This window comes from Dipodomys spectabilis, unplaced genomic scaffold, assembly GCF_019054845.1.
Source record: "Dipodomys spectabilis isolate Male_0828 unplaced genomic scaffold, ASM1905484v1 ptg000069l, whole genome shotgun sequence".
Classification (NCBI taxonomy): Eukaryota; Metazoa; Chordata; class Mammalia; order Rodentia; family Heteromyidae; genus Dipodomys; species Dipodomys spectabilis.
In genome coordinates this window covers 4,080,762-4,096,540 of record NW_024870746.1, presented here as the reverse complement: position 1 = coordinate 4,096,540, position 15,779 = coordinate 4,080,762, and the positions used below count along the sequence as shown (strand labels likewise).

The window sequence follows — 15,779 nt, the reverse complement described above, 5'->3', positions numbered from 1 at the left end:
AGCCCAAGCCCTGAGTTCAAGCCCTAGGACCAGCACTATATATATATGTGTATATATATATATGTGTGTGTATGTATATATACATATATACACATATATATGTATATATACACACATATATATATACATATATATATATATATGTATATGCTGAAGGCTAAATCTCTATATATGCACTTTAGGCCAATGTCTAGACCTAGAATACAGCTAGAACACGTCTATCATAGTTATCATCTACTGTCCACATATATTACATCCTAAGATGATGCTCCCAGCCTAGACACAATTGCAATTCACTCTTCGAAAATCTTTCCACGTCAGTGTCAGTGAGCTGGGTTTGGCAAGGTGCAGGGCTCCTGTGTAGGGCATGAAGTAAAAAAGTAGGCCACTTGCAATATTGTTGGAGTCCAAGGAAATATGTCTTTTCTAGTCAAAGGGCCTGAGGGCCTGAAAGGGGGTTGTTTCACATTTAATTGAAATTGAATCGGCTCCCTGAAGCTCTACCGTTCCTCTGCTTGTAGGCATGATAGACCTGTTAAATACCACGTGTCATCAAGGGAAATTACACTTTACCTTCACGACCCTTCCAATTTTTGGAATCTACAGACTGAAGATGTAGAATCAATACAGGTGGGTGTGATTAAAAAAAAGTTCTCAGAGAATTGTAAGATTTAACATTTGAGAAATCCAGCTTAGGCTAATTTCATTTTTCCTACCCACCTAGTACACACATACACACATACACACACACAAAACACACACAGAGACATTTATGATATATATATATACACATATATGTGTGTATACACAGGGAGAAAAACTGACATATGTACATATATGGGTATATGTACATAATAGTTTTTTCCTCTTTTTACAATTCCTACTCTAGCTCCTTTGTATACAGGGTTCTAACAGCTTCCTGCTCTGGATGGTTCTTTTTTTGTGTGGGGGGGGGTCCGGTTGTGGGGCCTGAACTCTGGGCCTGGGCGCTGTCCCTCAGCTCTTCAGCTCAAGGCTAGCGCTCTACCACTTGAGCCACAGCGCCACTTCCAGCTTTTTTCTTTTTGCTTATGTGGTGCTGAGGAATCGAACCCAGGGCCTCTGGCATGCAAGGCAAGCGCTTTACCACTGAGCCACCTTCCCAGCCCTGGTTCATTGTTTTCAGCCTATGACTTTAGTCCTGTCCATCCCTCTCCAGGTAGTAAGATAGATAGATAGATAGATAGATAGATAGATAGATAGATAGATAGATAGATAGATAGATAGATAGATAGATAGATAGATAGATAGAACATTATATATAATGCAAACACTCTACCATGTGAACTTTACCTTTTTTGTGTTAGTTTCATTATTTAGTTATTTTTTATTTAGTATGTCTGGTTTGGGCCTCATCAATGCTAGCATCAGATCATAACTCCCCACCTAGGGCCTCCTAGGGTCAGAAGTCCATGCCACCACCCCAGGCTTGTTGAGATGGGTGTCTTGCTAACTTTTTTCCCAGGCTGGCCTCAAACCTTGATCCTCCCAATCTCCACCTCCCAAGTAGCTAGGATTATAGGTGTGCTCCACTGCACCTGGTCTCACTAGGTAGTAATTTCATTGAACTTCTATCTTCCTTTCCTTTTCATTCTTTCTTTCCTTCATTTTTCCCTTCCTCCTCTCTTTCTTATTTCTTTTCTTTCTGCTGTTGTTTTTCTTTCTCTCTTTTCTGTCTTTCTTGGTGCTGGGGATTGAACTCAGAGCCTTGTTCATATTAAGATCTACCCTCAGCCTTTATGTTCCTTCTTTTAACAATTATTAAGTTGGAGTGTAGTTCCATCCTGATGCTAGGGTTCTCCTCCCAAATTTATTCTTTCACTTTAGCATCTGTTAAAGACCTTCAGACCATTCTATTGTCGTTTGGGGCTAAAGCTGCAAGAAAGCCAGAGGGTGTTCATATTGCTTCTTCTTCCTTGCAAGTATCTAACTGGAATATGTCAGGGGCAGAGATGACTTAAATGGAGAAGAATTTGCATTGTCCTAGATCCCTAGACCAAACATAATGTCTTTTCAAACCATCATAATCCCATCATAATTTCTAACAAATTCCCATTTGTCTATCAGGTGGTGAGCATGCATTTCCGTAGAGCAGCATCAGGGCATTGATGGCATGGTGTCACAATTTTAGCAACTGCAGAATGAACCGTGCCTCTTGAGGATCAAAGGAGATTTCTCTTTGAGAGAGACAGAGTAAGTGATTTAAATCGCAGCAGGCCCAGAACTACGCACTCTCTGCAGTGTCAGAGGGGAAAGCTTACTTACAGGATGAAAGTATCTAACTTTTAGGAAATGCTTCAGATCAACCAATACACACACACACACACACACACACACACACACACACACACACACACACACACACACACACCTCTGCAAAGGAGAAGCACATTTACTTTCTCAGCACTCACGGAATTGGGATGTGGGACAATCCTGATTGACACAGAGCTTTCCTACTTCCTCTTTCTATTTCAATAAAATCCCTGCTGAACCACAGTGTCCCATTCCAGCTTCCTGATCTATGCAGACACAGCTGCTCTAAGGACCTGAGCTATATCTCAGCTGCATCTGACTATTGCTGGGAGTCCTTCTTGTGTCCATCCTCATGATGCTGTGGTCACTTCTTCTGGTCTTTGGTGAGTAGGATGCTGGAGAAGGCTGAGGCAGAGCCAGTCCAGGGCTGCCCAAGAAGCATCTTGAGTGCAGTTTGTCTTCTGGGACCTGATGAGGAGGGGTAGGATGCTGCTTCTAATTCAATATTAGCAGGTATCATGCAGGTGGGTAGTGAGCAGAGCAAGGTTGTTAGGAAAAGCAAAAGACTCTATATCTCTTTGCCAAAGACTGATGCATTATGAATATTTAATATCATTTCAGCTTTGATCTCTAGGGTCATTGGAAAACTTAGAAAGGCCATCCAAGGAATTTTCTGTGAGAGTGAGTTCTTCATTGCTCAAGCCTTCCTTCCACATCAAGCCACCATTTCTTTGGCTGAACTCTTACCACACAACTTAGATTTTGGATAGGCTTCCAGTCTTGCTACATGAAATCATAGCTTTTGCCCATAAATCTGAGTCTTGTTGTGGACCCAAACACAGCAGTAATTCTAGAATCAGAGAAGAGGGAAAAAAGCATCGGTTGAGTATAAGAAGCACCTGGATTTCTCTCATAATCCTTCCTGGCATCTATGTTGCTCACAGCTAGTCCATGGGCCTCAGAGAAAATAGCCAGAGTACTTTTAAAAGAAGATAGGAGAGGGGCTGGGAAGGTGGCTCAGTGGTAGAGTACTTACCTTGCATGCATGAGGCTCTGGGTTCGATTCCTCAGCACCACATAACCAGGGGGGGGAAAGCTGGAAGTGGTGCTATGGCTCAAGTGGTAGAGTGCTAGCCTTGAGCTGAAGAGCTGAGGGACAGCACCCAAGACCCAGAGTTCAGGCTCATGACCGGACCCAAAAAAAAAAAAAGATAGGAGAGAAGATAATGAGTAATGAAACTTCTGAGAATTTACCTGCAAAATGGCTGACTTCTGGTAATGGAAAATGATTGTGTTTATAAACTGTTAGGAGTTATTAAATGAATACTGGTTTCCATAGGAGTGAAATTTGGGAGAGAAAAAAGAAGAGAGGAATGGAAGGAGGAAATAGAGGGAAAGAGAGAGAGACAGAGAGAGAGAGAGCAGATATAAGAGATGTAGAGGAGGCCAGATGTTGGTGGCTCACATCTGTAATCCTAGCTACTCGGGAGGTTAAGATCTAAGGGTCCTATTTTGACCAAAAAGTCCATGAAACTCTTATCTCCAGTTAATCAGTGAAAAGCTGGAAGTGGAGGTATGGCTTAAGTGGTAAAGCACCAGCCTTGAATGAAAAAGCCAAGTAAGAGTGCAAGCACTGAGTACAAGCCCAGTTCCAGTACCAGCAGAGAGAGTGATAGACAGACAGACAGACAGACAGACAGACAGACAGACAGACAGACAGACAAAGGGGGTGAGGAAGAGACAGTAGGAAAGCCGGGGAAGGAATTACTGCAGAGTTCTAGAGGTAACCGCTTTTTAGAACACATAAGGTTGCTGATCCTGTGGTAATATCTCTGATTCTGTTCCCTCACAGCTCCGGCAACTGTCCAGTCTTGTGAGTAACTCTTTGTGCTTTTATGTTTCTGGGAATCATCCTCACTTTATGAGGCATGGGAGGTGTGGCTTGCCCTGCCTTTTAGCTGAGGGCTGCAGGGATCTGAGCAAAGACAGGTGAAAACAAGCCAAGAACCAGTGCTGATCTCTGCGTAGCCTTGGCTCTGCACCTGGTGGGGAGGGGGAACCTCTCCGCTACATTAACATCTGCTTTGCCATCTCCCTGTCTAATGAGTAAGAAGAGCACAACCTGACCCTCTCAAAGCAATGAATTCTTCCCCCTTAACTGTTGAGCCTGAGATGGGAAAGAAGATAACTGTGAAGGGAAAGCAGACCAGGAAGTGTCTAACAGGGAAAGCAGTCTCTTTCAGGGCACTGGAGCTCACCAGACCCTTCAGCAGCATTGGGGGAAGTGATAGAAAACATTGCTAATAAAGCAGCAGCAAGAGGCTGGGAAGATGCTCTGCAGAAAACAAGAATTCCTTTGCATCTCTTATTTGGATTGTAAACAATCGAATACCCAATTTGCCTTTCCTTTTTATTAGAATTCTGATAGAATGAAGTGTGATAGAGAAGAAAGCTTGGTTTTGTAGTAGCCTGGAAAGTTACATTTTCTTTGTGTTCATGCCTTTGAGAACAAATTCATTTTGTCTAAGGGGAAGGCGAGATGGTGCTTGTATATCTAGCCTTGTAACTTTAAGCAGGAAGGCTAGGGTGAGGGGGTCTCTGGAGTAGCCTAAAGATACCAAGTGAGCTCCAGGAAGTGATAGTAAATAAGTGCTTTGCATAATTGTCCCTACTTCTAGAGATATGTCTGTAAGTAAAATGTCAAAAGTTAAAATGAAATATTTTAATATCCTAAAATATTTAAATGTCCTAAAAATGAAACAGTTGCCAGATGTCAGTGGCTTGTATTAATAGTCCTAGTTAAGATCTGAGGATCATGATGTGAAGCCAACCCAGGCAAAAAACTCTATAAGACTCTCATCTCCAATTTACCCAACAAAAAGCCAGAAATTGAGCGATAGTTCAAGCCATAAAGAACCAGCTTTGAGTGAAAAATCCAAGTGAGAGTACAAGGTCCTAAGTTCAAGCCCAATATTGGTACAAAAACAAAAACAAACACCAAAAATGTTTAAGACTACAAACTCAGGTAATCTCACAGTTAAGTCTTTATCCCAGACTAAATAAAACCTAGTGTCGGAATCAAACTCAGTGTCAGAAATTTTTCCCTATCTCCTAGCTATCTCCTTGTCATTATTATTGACTTGTTCACATAGATTTTACTTCTCAAATATTTCTTTGTTCAAATTTAATTGTATCTCTGTAATGATCACTGAAAACTTTGCCCTATCTCAGAAAAAGAAACTATTTGGCCTCCAAAGTGTCTGTCAATCTTTGTGCTTCCTGAATTTTACCTCCTGTATTTTACCTCTAGTCTAATGGTGTCCTTTAAACTGATTAAAAGGGGAAAAAAAGGAATATTGAAGTCATATTTGAACCCAAATGTTTGCTTTGCACTATTAAAAAATTCATCCCATGTTTCTATTGAATTACTAGCTTTGGTTTTTTTTTCTTTTTAGGCGGGGGTCTGGTTGTGGGCCAGAACTCTGGGCCTGGGTGCTGCCCCTCAGCTCTTCAGCTCAAGGCTAGCACTCTACCATTTGAACCACAGTGCCGCTTCCAGCTTTTTTTCTGCTTATATGGTGCTGAGGAATCGAACGCAGGGCCTCATGCATGCAAGGCAAGCGCTCTACCACTGAGCCACCTTCCCAGCCCTCATCCCATGTTTCTAGAATCTCATATGCATATAGGTTATATAAAATAGGTATAGATTTATTTTAAGATCCTATATTAAAATAGGGACATGGGGGCTGGGAAGGTGGCTCAGTGGTAGAGCGCTTGCCTTGCATATATGAGGCCCTCGGTTTGATTCCTCAGCACCACATAAGCAGAAAAAGCCAGAAGGGGGGCTGAGGCTCAAATAGTAAAGCGCTAGTCTACAGCTAAAGAGCTGAGGGACAGCACCCAGAGTTCAGGCCCCATGACTGACCCCCCCCCCAAAAAAAGAACATGGTAAAATAGATGCAAAAATAAAAAAGTTCCTAGATGAGATGTATCATATACTATGGATGCTCTAAGTGCTTTACCCTGCCTCCATATCTGCTGGCTCTGGGGACTGTAGATCTAGATCTCATGGTGAAAGGACCACCTCTCTTTTGAGACAGGACTCTGCTAGGGAGTAAATCCAAAACAGCAAGCTGCTCATTAGCTTTCTGATGATCCTTATCTTCCTTAGGGAAGGGAAGGTCCCTCTCGTGGGGATCATCCATTCCCATGCACAGATACTTTTGTAGACATTTCTAAAAGAGACATCAAATAGAGACCTTTAGAGACTGAAGATATACATCCCAGGGCTGATGTCTTGATGGCCCAGTTTCCTTCATAGGAAAGTCATTTGCATTAATTATACCACCACATGGAGTTTCTAAAGAATGAGACCGACTGAGAAAGTTAATCATGCTCCCTATGTGGGCATGAGGCCTCCTTGAATATATGTAAGAAGACGTAGAGAGGTTTATTTATTTATTTTTTGGTGTTAGTACTTGTGCTTGAACTTAGGGCCTTGGCACTGTCCCTTAGGTTTTTTTATTTAAGATTTGTACTCTACCACTTGAACCATTTCTCCACTTCTGGCTGTTGGATGGTTAATTGAAGATAATAGTCTCAGGACTTTTCTACCTGGGCAGGTTTTGAATTATGATTCTTTTTGTTGTTGGTGGTAGTGGTTGTGGTGCTTGAACTCAGGTCCCTGAGCTTATCTGCTCAAGGCTAGCACTCTACCACTTTGAGCCACAGCACCACTTCCAGTTTTCTGGAAATAAGAATCTCATGGAATTTTCTTGCTCAAACTGGCTTTGAACCTTAATCCTCAGATCTCAGCCCTCCTGAGTGGCTAGGATTACAGGTATGAGCCTGGCTTTGAACCAGGATTCTAGCCCTAACCTGGGAGGGATCATTGTAAATCTATTTGTTGGCAGCTGGAAAAAAAATGGCATCAAAATCTATTAATAGACATACAGGTGACAGGATGTGCAGAGAACAAGAATGCCACTCACTGAAATAGAGCTCACCTTGGTTGAGTGGGAAAGCTCACTGAGCCCATTGATGCCAAGGCAGCAGTGGGTGCCTAGCTTCTGGATTCATGCAGAGAGCCCAATCCCTTCCCTCAGTGATCAGAATCACGGAAGTGCTGGGGCAGCGGGGAAGCTTGGTCACCACAGGTATCTCGTTTCTTTTACAGACTGGCTGAGCATCTACATGCCACGTGATGCTTATGAAGGAGACCAGGTGGTAATAAGGTGCTCTGGGAATAATAATGGTCAAATAAGAAGACTAAAGTTCTACAAGGATGGAGCTCAGCTCGCCACTTACAGTAGTGCCTCAAGCTATACCATTTCCAATGCAAAGCGCAGTGATAGCGGCTCCTATTACTGTAAAGCAGACAGAGAACTTTTCCTATTTGTAGATGTGACGGAAGAAACAAACTCTGTGTGGCTCAGTGTCCGAGGTGAGGGCCCTTCTCTTCAAGTGTCCGAGTCTGGAAAGAGGAAAAACCTGTGTGGAAGAAACAGGACAGGGTAGTAAAGTCCATTCAGGGAGGGAGATGAGCTGTGTATCCTTGAGTCTGGGTCTGTGTGCCTTGCTCACAAAGGACACTACTTGTAGGCCACTACTCCCCATTCCATCACTAACAGGGGTCTCTGTTCCCTTCTGCCCTCCAGAGCTGTTTCCTGCACCTATGCTGACAGCCAGCCCCACCCGGCCCACCGAGGGGAGCTCAGTGACCCTGACCTGTAGCACCCGGCTCCCTTCAGATAGATCAACCACCCAGCTACACTTCTCTTTCCTCCGAAGCGGCCACACCCTGCAGTCAGGCTGGAGATCAGCATTTAACATCTCAGCAATTTGGAAAGAAGCTTCGGACTACTACCAATGCAAGGCAAAGACAGCATCTCACAGTGTTTCCAAGAGCAGTGCACAGTCCTATCTCGACGTGCAGAGTGAGTGAGTCCCGATGGGCTGGGCAGCCAGGGAGAGCTGGGACACCAGCCACGTGATAGGCTCTTTTCAGCTATGTAGCCTGATTCCTGTGAGTGTGGGGACTACCAAGGCTCACCAGGGCTCTTCTCTAATAGTTTCTGTGGGGGGCATTATTTCCTAATAACTTTGCTCTCTCTGGCAGAAAAGTAATCATATCAACCTCCTTTACCATACGGTCGGCACTGAGGTATGTTCTTTCACAGCAAGAAGTGAATAAATCACTTTCTCTGTCTGCAAGGGGTGACCACCAGCTACAAGGCACGATATAGAGCAATGAAAGCATAAGGAATAATAATAGAAAACTACAAGACCAATTCCTGGTACTTATAATGGATTGCCATAGGCCAGGCCTGAACTCACACTGAGGTGTTTTGTTCTAGAACCCTGTGCCGTTCGTATATAGCTGAAGAAGGAAAGAAGGACAATTTACCACGTCTAAGGTGCAGTTCAGAGCAGTTTAACATTTCATCTCCCTGCAGCATACTTCTCAGTGTACTAGTATAGTACAGAAGGTACTATAAGTATTCCTACTCTACAGATAAAAATATGGAAAGCATAATTAAGAGACTTGGAACCAGGTGTGGTGGCTGGTGCCTGCAATCCCAGCTATGTGAGAGGTCCTCACCTTAACCAATAAGCCAGACAGTTATGTGGGAGGGCAGAGGTAGGAGGATCCTGGTCAGAGGACAGTCCAGGCAAAGAAGCAAGACCTTACCCAAAAAAATAAAGTATAAGAGGGGTGGAGGCATGGCTCAAGTGGTAGAGTGCCTGTCTAGAAAGGTTAAGGCTAACAGTACAAGCCTCAGTAGCACACACACACAAAGACAGACAGACAGAGATACACAGAGAGATCAAGAGAAAGAAACTTGTCTCAGGTAATCTAGTACACAGGACTGGAATTTGATTCTGATCTCTGGCTCGTATACTCTTCAAACCACCTTGCTCATTAATGTGGAGGGTAGGGCAGGGTCATTATTGAGCATCAAACTATAGAGTTGGTCCTAGGTAATGTCTCTAAGAATGTTCTCTTCCCTCCAAAACACTTGGGCCAGTGGGATGGACTTCAAACATTCAATTCCAGACAACCCACCAACCATGATGCTCAGCAAGGGCTACTAGACTCCATCCCTACCCCTACCTTTCCCCTGCCGGGCCCTCACCTGCCATCTCCTGTTCCCAGGGATCCCTGTGTCTCAAGTCTCCATGGAGACCCAACCTCCAGGAGGCCAGGCGGTTGAAGGGGAGACACTGGTCCTTGTCTGCTCCGTGGCGGAAGGCACAGGGTACACCACGTTCTCCTGGCACAGGGAGAACATGAAGGAGAGTCTGGGGAGGAAAACTGAGCGTTCCCAGAGAGCAGAGCTGGAGATCCCTGCCATCAGGGAGAGCCATGCCGGCGGCTACTACTGCACAGCTGACAACAGCTACGGCCCTGTCCACAGTGAGGTGGTGACCATCACCGTGAGAGGTGAGTAGCACTCGGCTCCTAGCAACTCCCAACTGGAGTCAGTTTCCTTCTGTGGCAGTGAGGATGGTCCAAGATTATTTTAAAAAAATGATTAAGGACATGAAGAGGAAACATGGCAGTGGCAAGAGTGATGGAGGAGCTGAAGGAAGGAGGGGAAATGGGACAGGTGGCAGGTTACATGGAGTGGTCAGAGGCATGGGTTGTAGAATGCTTCATCAGAGCTTGTCAAAGCTCTGCAAGAGCCATCTCTGCAGAGGGTGCTTACCTTAGGAAAGAATTCAGGAGTTTAGGCTGTGCCTCGTGAGCCCGTGAGTGGGTTGTAAGTCACACCACCCTCTGCCTGTGTCAGTTCCAGTGTCCAGTCCTCTCCTCACCTTCAGTGCTCCTGGAGCCTTGGCCTTCGTGGGAGATGTAGTAGAGCTTCATTGTGAAGACAGTAGAGCATCTCCCCCCATTCTGTACTGGGTTTTTCATGAAAATATCACCATGGGGAAGGCCTCAGCACCACTTGGAGGAGGAGTATCCTTCAACCTGTCTCTGAGTGCCTGGCATTCTGGGAACTACTCCTGTGAGGCGGACAATGGCTGGGGATCCAAGCGAGGTGCGGTGGTAACACTCCATGTCAAAGGTAGGATGTATTCAATGTCTCCTTTCAGAGAACCTGTTGCAGTTATACCAAGCCACATTCGTGGTTCCTTTCCACTGGATGTGCTCACCCTTTAGGGAATCAGAGTTCCACTAGGGTCATTCATTCTCTTAACAAGTGTATCACTAGCCTACTATTTCTTATTTCTCTTTTACTTTTATAACCATATATACGTGACATAAGCAAAACAAAAACAAAAAAACCCAGACTGGGTGTGATGGCCTATGCCTTTAGTCCTAGTTACTTAGGATGCTAGATAGGAATTTAAAACCCATATTGGCAACACATCAAGACTTTGCCTCAACAAAATCAATTCAATTAGTTACCAAATAGGCAGATATTAGAGATTAATCAGTCTATAAATGTCCCGTTTCTGCCCTCTACAGAGAAAAAGAGACTATGATAGGCAATGTCATCCATGAAGTATGGAACATTAAAAAAAAAAAAAAAGTAAACTTATTTAACCTTAGGCTTTTCTGAATTGCAGCCCTCTTGTCTCTATCTTTATTTTTATTTTGGGGGGCTGGTACTGGAACTTGAAGGCAAGACCTTTCCTCTCACTTGGCTTATTCACTTAAGTCTGACATTCTAGTTATTGAGCCACTTCTGGCTTTGGGGTGGTTAATTGGAAAGAAGAGTCTTACAGATTTTTTGGGGGGGGGTCTGGTCATGGGGCCTGAACTCTGGGCCTGGGTGCTGTCCCTCAGCTCTTCAGCTCAAGGCTAGTGCTCTACCACTTGAGCCACAGCACCACTTCCGGCTTTTTCCTTTTTTCTTATGTGGTGCTGAGGAATCAAACCCAGGGCCTCAAGCATGCAAGGCAAACGCTCTACCACTGAGCCACCTTCCCAGCCCTGAGTCTTACAGACTTTTCTGCTCAGGCTGGCTTTAAATTGTGATCCTCATATCTCAGCCTCCTGAGTAGCTAGAATTACAAATGTGAGTCACCATCACTCAGCTATTACCTGCATATTTAGAAAAGACCTTATTCTGGTCTTTCCTGCCTTAAAGATTTTTTTCAAGTATAATTTCATTGTTATTATTAAGATGTTACCATTTCACAAGTCAGGTCATGAGTATATTGTTTCTGTTTTTTAATTTTTTTTTATTGTGAAAATATTGTACAGAGGGGTTACAATTACATGGGCAAGATAATGAGTACATTTCTTATCAAGCATTGTAGCCTCCTCCTTTGTTTCCCCTTCCCATCCCTTCCCATCCTCTCCCCACCCCCCCAATCCTCCCCGCCCCCCGCCCCACCAAAGTTGTAAAGTTCGTTTTCGACATAACGACTGGTACTTCTCATTGTTGCAACGGGTCCATCTGTATCCCTAGTTAAACCACTTGTTTTTCCCCTTCCCCTCCACAAATTATACCGACATCAAATACAGTGAAAGCAGGGGTTATATCGTGGGGGAGGGACATACAAAGCAACAAAGAAATAATCTTATAAATGCGTTAGAAACAATCGCATGAAAGAAAAAAAATTTTGAATACATATCTTAGGGTTCATTTCCTTAACATCACCTTATCTGACCTTTTCTGCTTGACTCAGACATATACTAGATATTGCAAATAAGGGAAACCATGGGACCTATGTTTCTTTGGGCTTGGCTTACTTCACTTAACATAATTTTTTCCAAGCCTTTCCATTTATGAGTATATTGTTTCTGGACCACATCACCCCTTCCTTTGCTTTCCCACAGTTTCCCCTCCCACCCTTGTCTACAAGTTACATAAGTCATTTTCCACAGTGTCTAGTGAATAGCATGATTGCATGTGTTCAGCCTTCTTCTGTAACTTTTGTCTTTAAGATTTTTGAGCTCAGACTGGGAAGGTGGCTCAGTAGTAGAGTGCTTGCCCTGCTTGCATAAGGCCCTGGGTTCGATTCCTCAGCACCACATAAGCAAAAAGAAAAAAGCCGGAAGTGGCGCTGTGGCTCAAGTGGTAGAGCACTAGCCTTGAGCTGAAGAGCTGAGGGACAGCGCCCAGGCCCAGAGTTCAGGCCCCATGACCGGACCCCCTCTTCTCCCCGCCAAAAAAGATTTTTGAGCTCAAGAAAATGGAACCATTAACCTTTGTGCCTCCTCTATCCCTTTATAGTCAGAGTGAAATCTAGAGTTCTTCTCTGGGTCTCCCTGCGTGGGGGCACTGACAGGCTGGCTGTAGCAGATGATAAGGAGGTGGGACAAAGCCAGGGCTCGTACCTCTGCTTTAGCAACCCCCCTGCCCCCACTCCCACGCTTCACCACCATCAGACAACCCCTCGCAACACGGGGAAGACTGTGCATTCTGACTGTGCTCTAACCCTCTCTGTTGGCAGAGGCCCCTCCCAAAGTCCGTCTGACAAACGGTGCCCACCGCTGCGAAGGACGGGTAGAGGTGGAACGGGAAGGCCGCTGGGGCACTGTGTGCGATGACGGTTGGGACCTGAAGGATGTGGCCGTAGTGTGCCAAGAGCTGGGCTGTGGAGCAGCCAAGCACACCCCTGCAGCCATGCTGTACCCACCAGCGGCAGGCACGGCCCTGCCTGTGCTCATTCAGGTGGCCCTGTGTAACGGGACAGAGCAGGCCCTGGCTGCCTGTGAGCAGGTGGACACCTTTGACTGTGGCCATAATGAGGATGCTGGGGCTGTGTGTGAAGGTGGGTAATGGCAGAGCCTGGGAGGAGGGTACAGAATGGCGGACAAACCCACCTCTGATGGCTGCCACTACCATTTCTACTTTCTGCAACCACTGTACCTTCCTCCTTCAGAACCAGCCACCCAACCAGGTACTGGTGGCTCACATCTATAAACTCTTAGTTACTCAGAAGACTGAGTTCATCCAGTGTGGATGGAAAAGTCGATGAGATGCTTATCTTTTATTTCTTTTTTTTCTTTTTTCTTTTGCTGCTCATGGGGCCTTAACTCTGGGCCTGGGCGCTGTCCCTCAGCTCTTTAGTACAAGGCTCTACCACTTGAGCCACAGCACCACTTCTGGCTTTTACTGCTTATGTGGTGCTGAGGAATTGAACCAGGGCCTCATGCATGCAAAGCAAGCGCTCTATCACTGAGCCACCTTCCCAGCCCCAGAGATATTTATCTTTAATTAACCACCAAGAAGCTGGAATTGGATCTGTGTCTCAAGTGGTAGAGCGTTAGCCTTGACAAGCAAAACAAAACAAAACAAAAACTCTAAAAGACAGTGCCAAGGCCTTGAGTTCAAGCCCCAAGACCAACACCAAAAAAAAAAAAAAAACCATTCCTCCATTCACATTCCTCAGTAGCATGAGGTCAGGACAGCTCTCTCGGTTCACATTAGGTTGGTCCTGAGTCATAGAAGACTCTCCTATGTGCTCATATTATTAGTCCTTATCTGCCATCTCAAAAGACAAAGTATTAGTATTCCTTTGGCTGTGCGTTAGGGCATAGTGCCAAGAAAATAATTATGAAGCCATAAAATTACATAGTTTGAGTGGTTTTAATCAAGGTGACACTTCTTACATAATTCTGTAATCACCTCAGCTCTTCTGAGATCTCTCCCAAACGATTGTATTCATCAGATTGAAGCACTGGCTTTTAATGGAAAATGATGGGGCTTTGGAGGGGATGTTGGAAAGGCATTGGGTTGGCCAAGAAAGTCAGGCCACACACCATATAAGCTGAAGTTCCCTAAGGGTGAGAGGAAAATGAAGACATTTTTAGACTCCTGCAGCTCCAAAAAGTCTCCACAGAACCTGTGACTAGAATGGAACCCAGAGAGACTCTTTTCTCCAGCCCCAGCCCCATAGGGCTTCTAGATGCCATATGCCAGGGTACAGGGTAGTTTTTCAGAGGTCCTTAATGAGAAGAAAGTCTTCAGAACCACAGGTCCGTGTGCATTCTGCTGTAAAGGCTGCAGAAATGGAGTCAGGATTAAGGAATAAATGAAGGAATAAACAGGTATGTTAGGCCCTACATTTTATAGACATGTGAACATACAAAACAAATTCTGCAAAAGAAAATGCAAGTGTTTAAACTTATTTTTAAGTTACCAGGAAGAGACTTGCTTTCAATTTTTTCCTCCTTAAAATGCCTGCATGTTTAAAATTTTATTAACATAAATTAATTAATGAAGGGGTTTCATTATGATATGTACAACATGCATATAATGTACTTTGATCAAATTCTCCCTGTCTATATTGCTTTTTCTTAACCACTCTCCTTCCTTCCATTATAGGCATAAAGCATATACAAAAAAGCAGTACACAATAAAGAAATAAATCATCCAAAATCCCCATACACAAAAGTAGCTGCTGTTCTGGTACTTGCAAGGTTTAATAAATAATAAATGTACAAATGAATACATATTTGAATTTATTATTCTATAGGCTGTACATTATAGTGCTTATTAAATTTAACTATACAGTGTTAAAGGAAACCCACAGAGAAAACACGCACACACATATGTGTGTGCTATCTTGAAATTTGAGTAAAAATTTTTTAATCCTAAAATTGACCTTTCAAGGAAGATTCTAGCTGGTGCTGGTGTCTCACACTTGTAATCCTAGCTATTCAAGAATCTAAGATGTGAAAGTCAAAGTTTGAAGACATCCTGGGCAGAAAAGTCTATGAGACTCTTATCTCCAATTAAACGGCAAAATGCCAGAAGTAGAGGTGTGGCTCAAGTAGTAGAGCACTAGCCTTGAGTGAAAAATAGCTTGGGGCTCAGTATCAGCACAAGAGCCAGTGAGCAAGCAAGAAAGCAAGGAAGAAAAGGAAGAAAGAAAAAAAAAGAAAGGAAGGAAGGAAGGAGAGAGAGAGAGAGACAGAGAGAGAAAGAAAGAAAGAAAGAAAGAAAGAAAGAAAGAAAGAAAGAAAGAAAGAAAGAAAGAAAGAAAGAAAGAAAGAAAGAAAGAAAGAAAGAAAGAAAGGAAAGAGTTCTGATTCAATGCCAGGCGCCAGGGCTCATGCCTGTAATCCTAGCTACTCAGGAGGCTGAGATCTGAGGATCACAGTTCAAAGCCAGCCTGGGCAGGAAAGTCCATGAGACTATTATCTCCAATAAACCACTCAGAAAACCAGAAGTGGCACTGTGGCTCAATTGGTCGAGTGCTAGCCTTGAGCTGAAGAGCTAAGGGACAGCATCCAGGCCCAGAATTCAAGCCCCACAACAGACAAAAAAAAAAAAAGAAAGAAAGAAGGAAGGAAGGAAAGAAAGACAGTCCTGATTCAAAAGGTCTCTTTGGGGGCTGGGAAAGTGGCTCAGTGGTAAAGCGCTTGCCTTGCATGCATGAGGCCCTGGGTTCGATTCCTCAGCACCACATAAGCAAAAAGAAAAAAGCCAGAAGTGGCGCTGTGGCTCAAGTGGTAGAGCGCTAGCCTTAAGCTGAAGAGCTGAGAGACAGCGGCCAGGCCCAGAGTTCAGGCCCCACAA

General features: G+C 44.2%; 1 protein-coding gene across 1 annotated transcript; it reads left to right on the top strand.

The window, feature by feature from the left end:
- Positions 1-2,596: 2,596 nt before the first annotated feature.
- On the top strand, positions 2,597-15,119 carry LOC122109532 (Fc receptor-like protein 2). Its single transcript, XM_042681985.1, has 8 exons — positions 2,597-2,675; positions 4,145-4,165; positions 7,469-7,735; positions 7,950-8,228; positions 9,449-9,736; positions 10,086-10,364; positions 12,706-13,026; positions 14,583-15,119. Exons 1-8 carry the CDS (start codon positions 2,645-2,647, stop codon positions 14,615-14,617), a joined length of 1,521 nt encoding a protein of 506 aa, XP_042537919.1. The 5' UTR covers positions 2,597-2,644; the 3' UTR covers positions 14,618-15,119.
- The last annotated feature ends 660 nt before the right edge of the window (positions 15,120-15,779 follow it).

Coding starts and splice junctions, on each gene's coding strand:
- LOC122109532 (XM_042681985.1), top strand. CDS start 2,645: ATGATGCTGTGGTCACTTCTTCTGGTCTTTG. Junction 9,737..10,085: donor GGTGACCATCACCGTGAGAG/GTGAGTAGCACT, acceptor TGCCTGTGTCAG/TTCCAGTGTCCAGTCCTCTC. Junction 13,027..14,582: donor TGCTGGGGCTGTGTGTGAAG/GTGGGTAATGGC, acceptor CTTCCATTATAG/GCATAAAGCATATACAAAAA.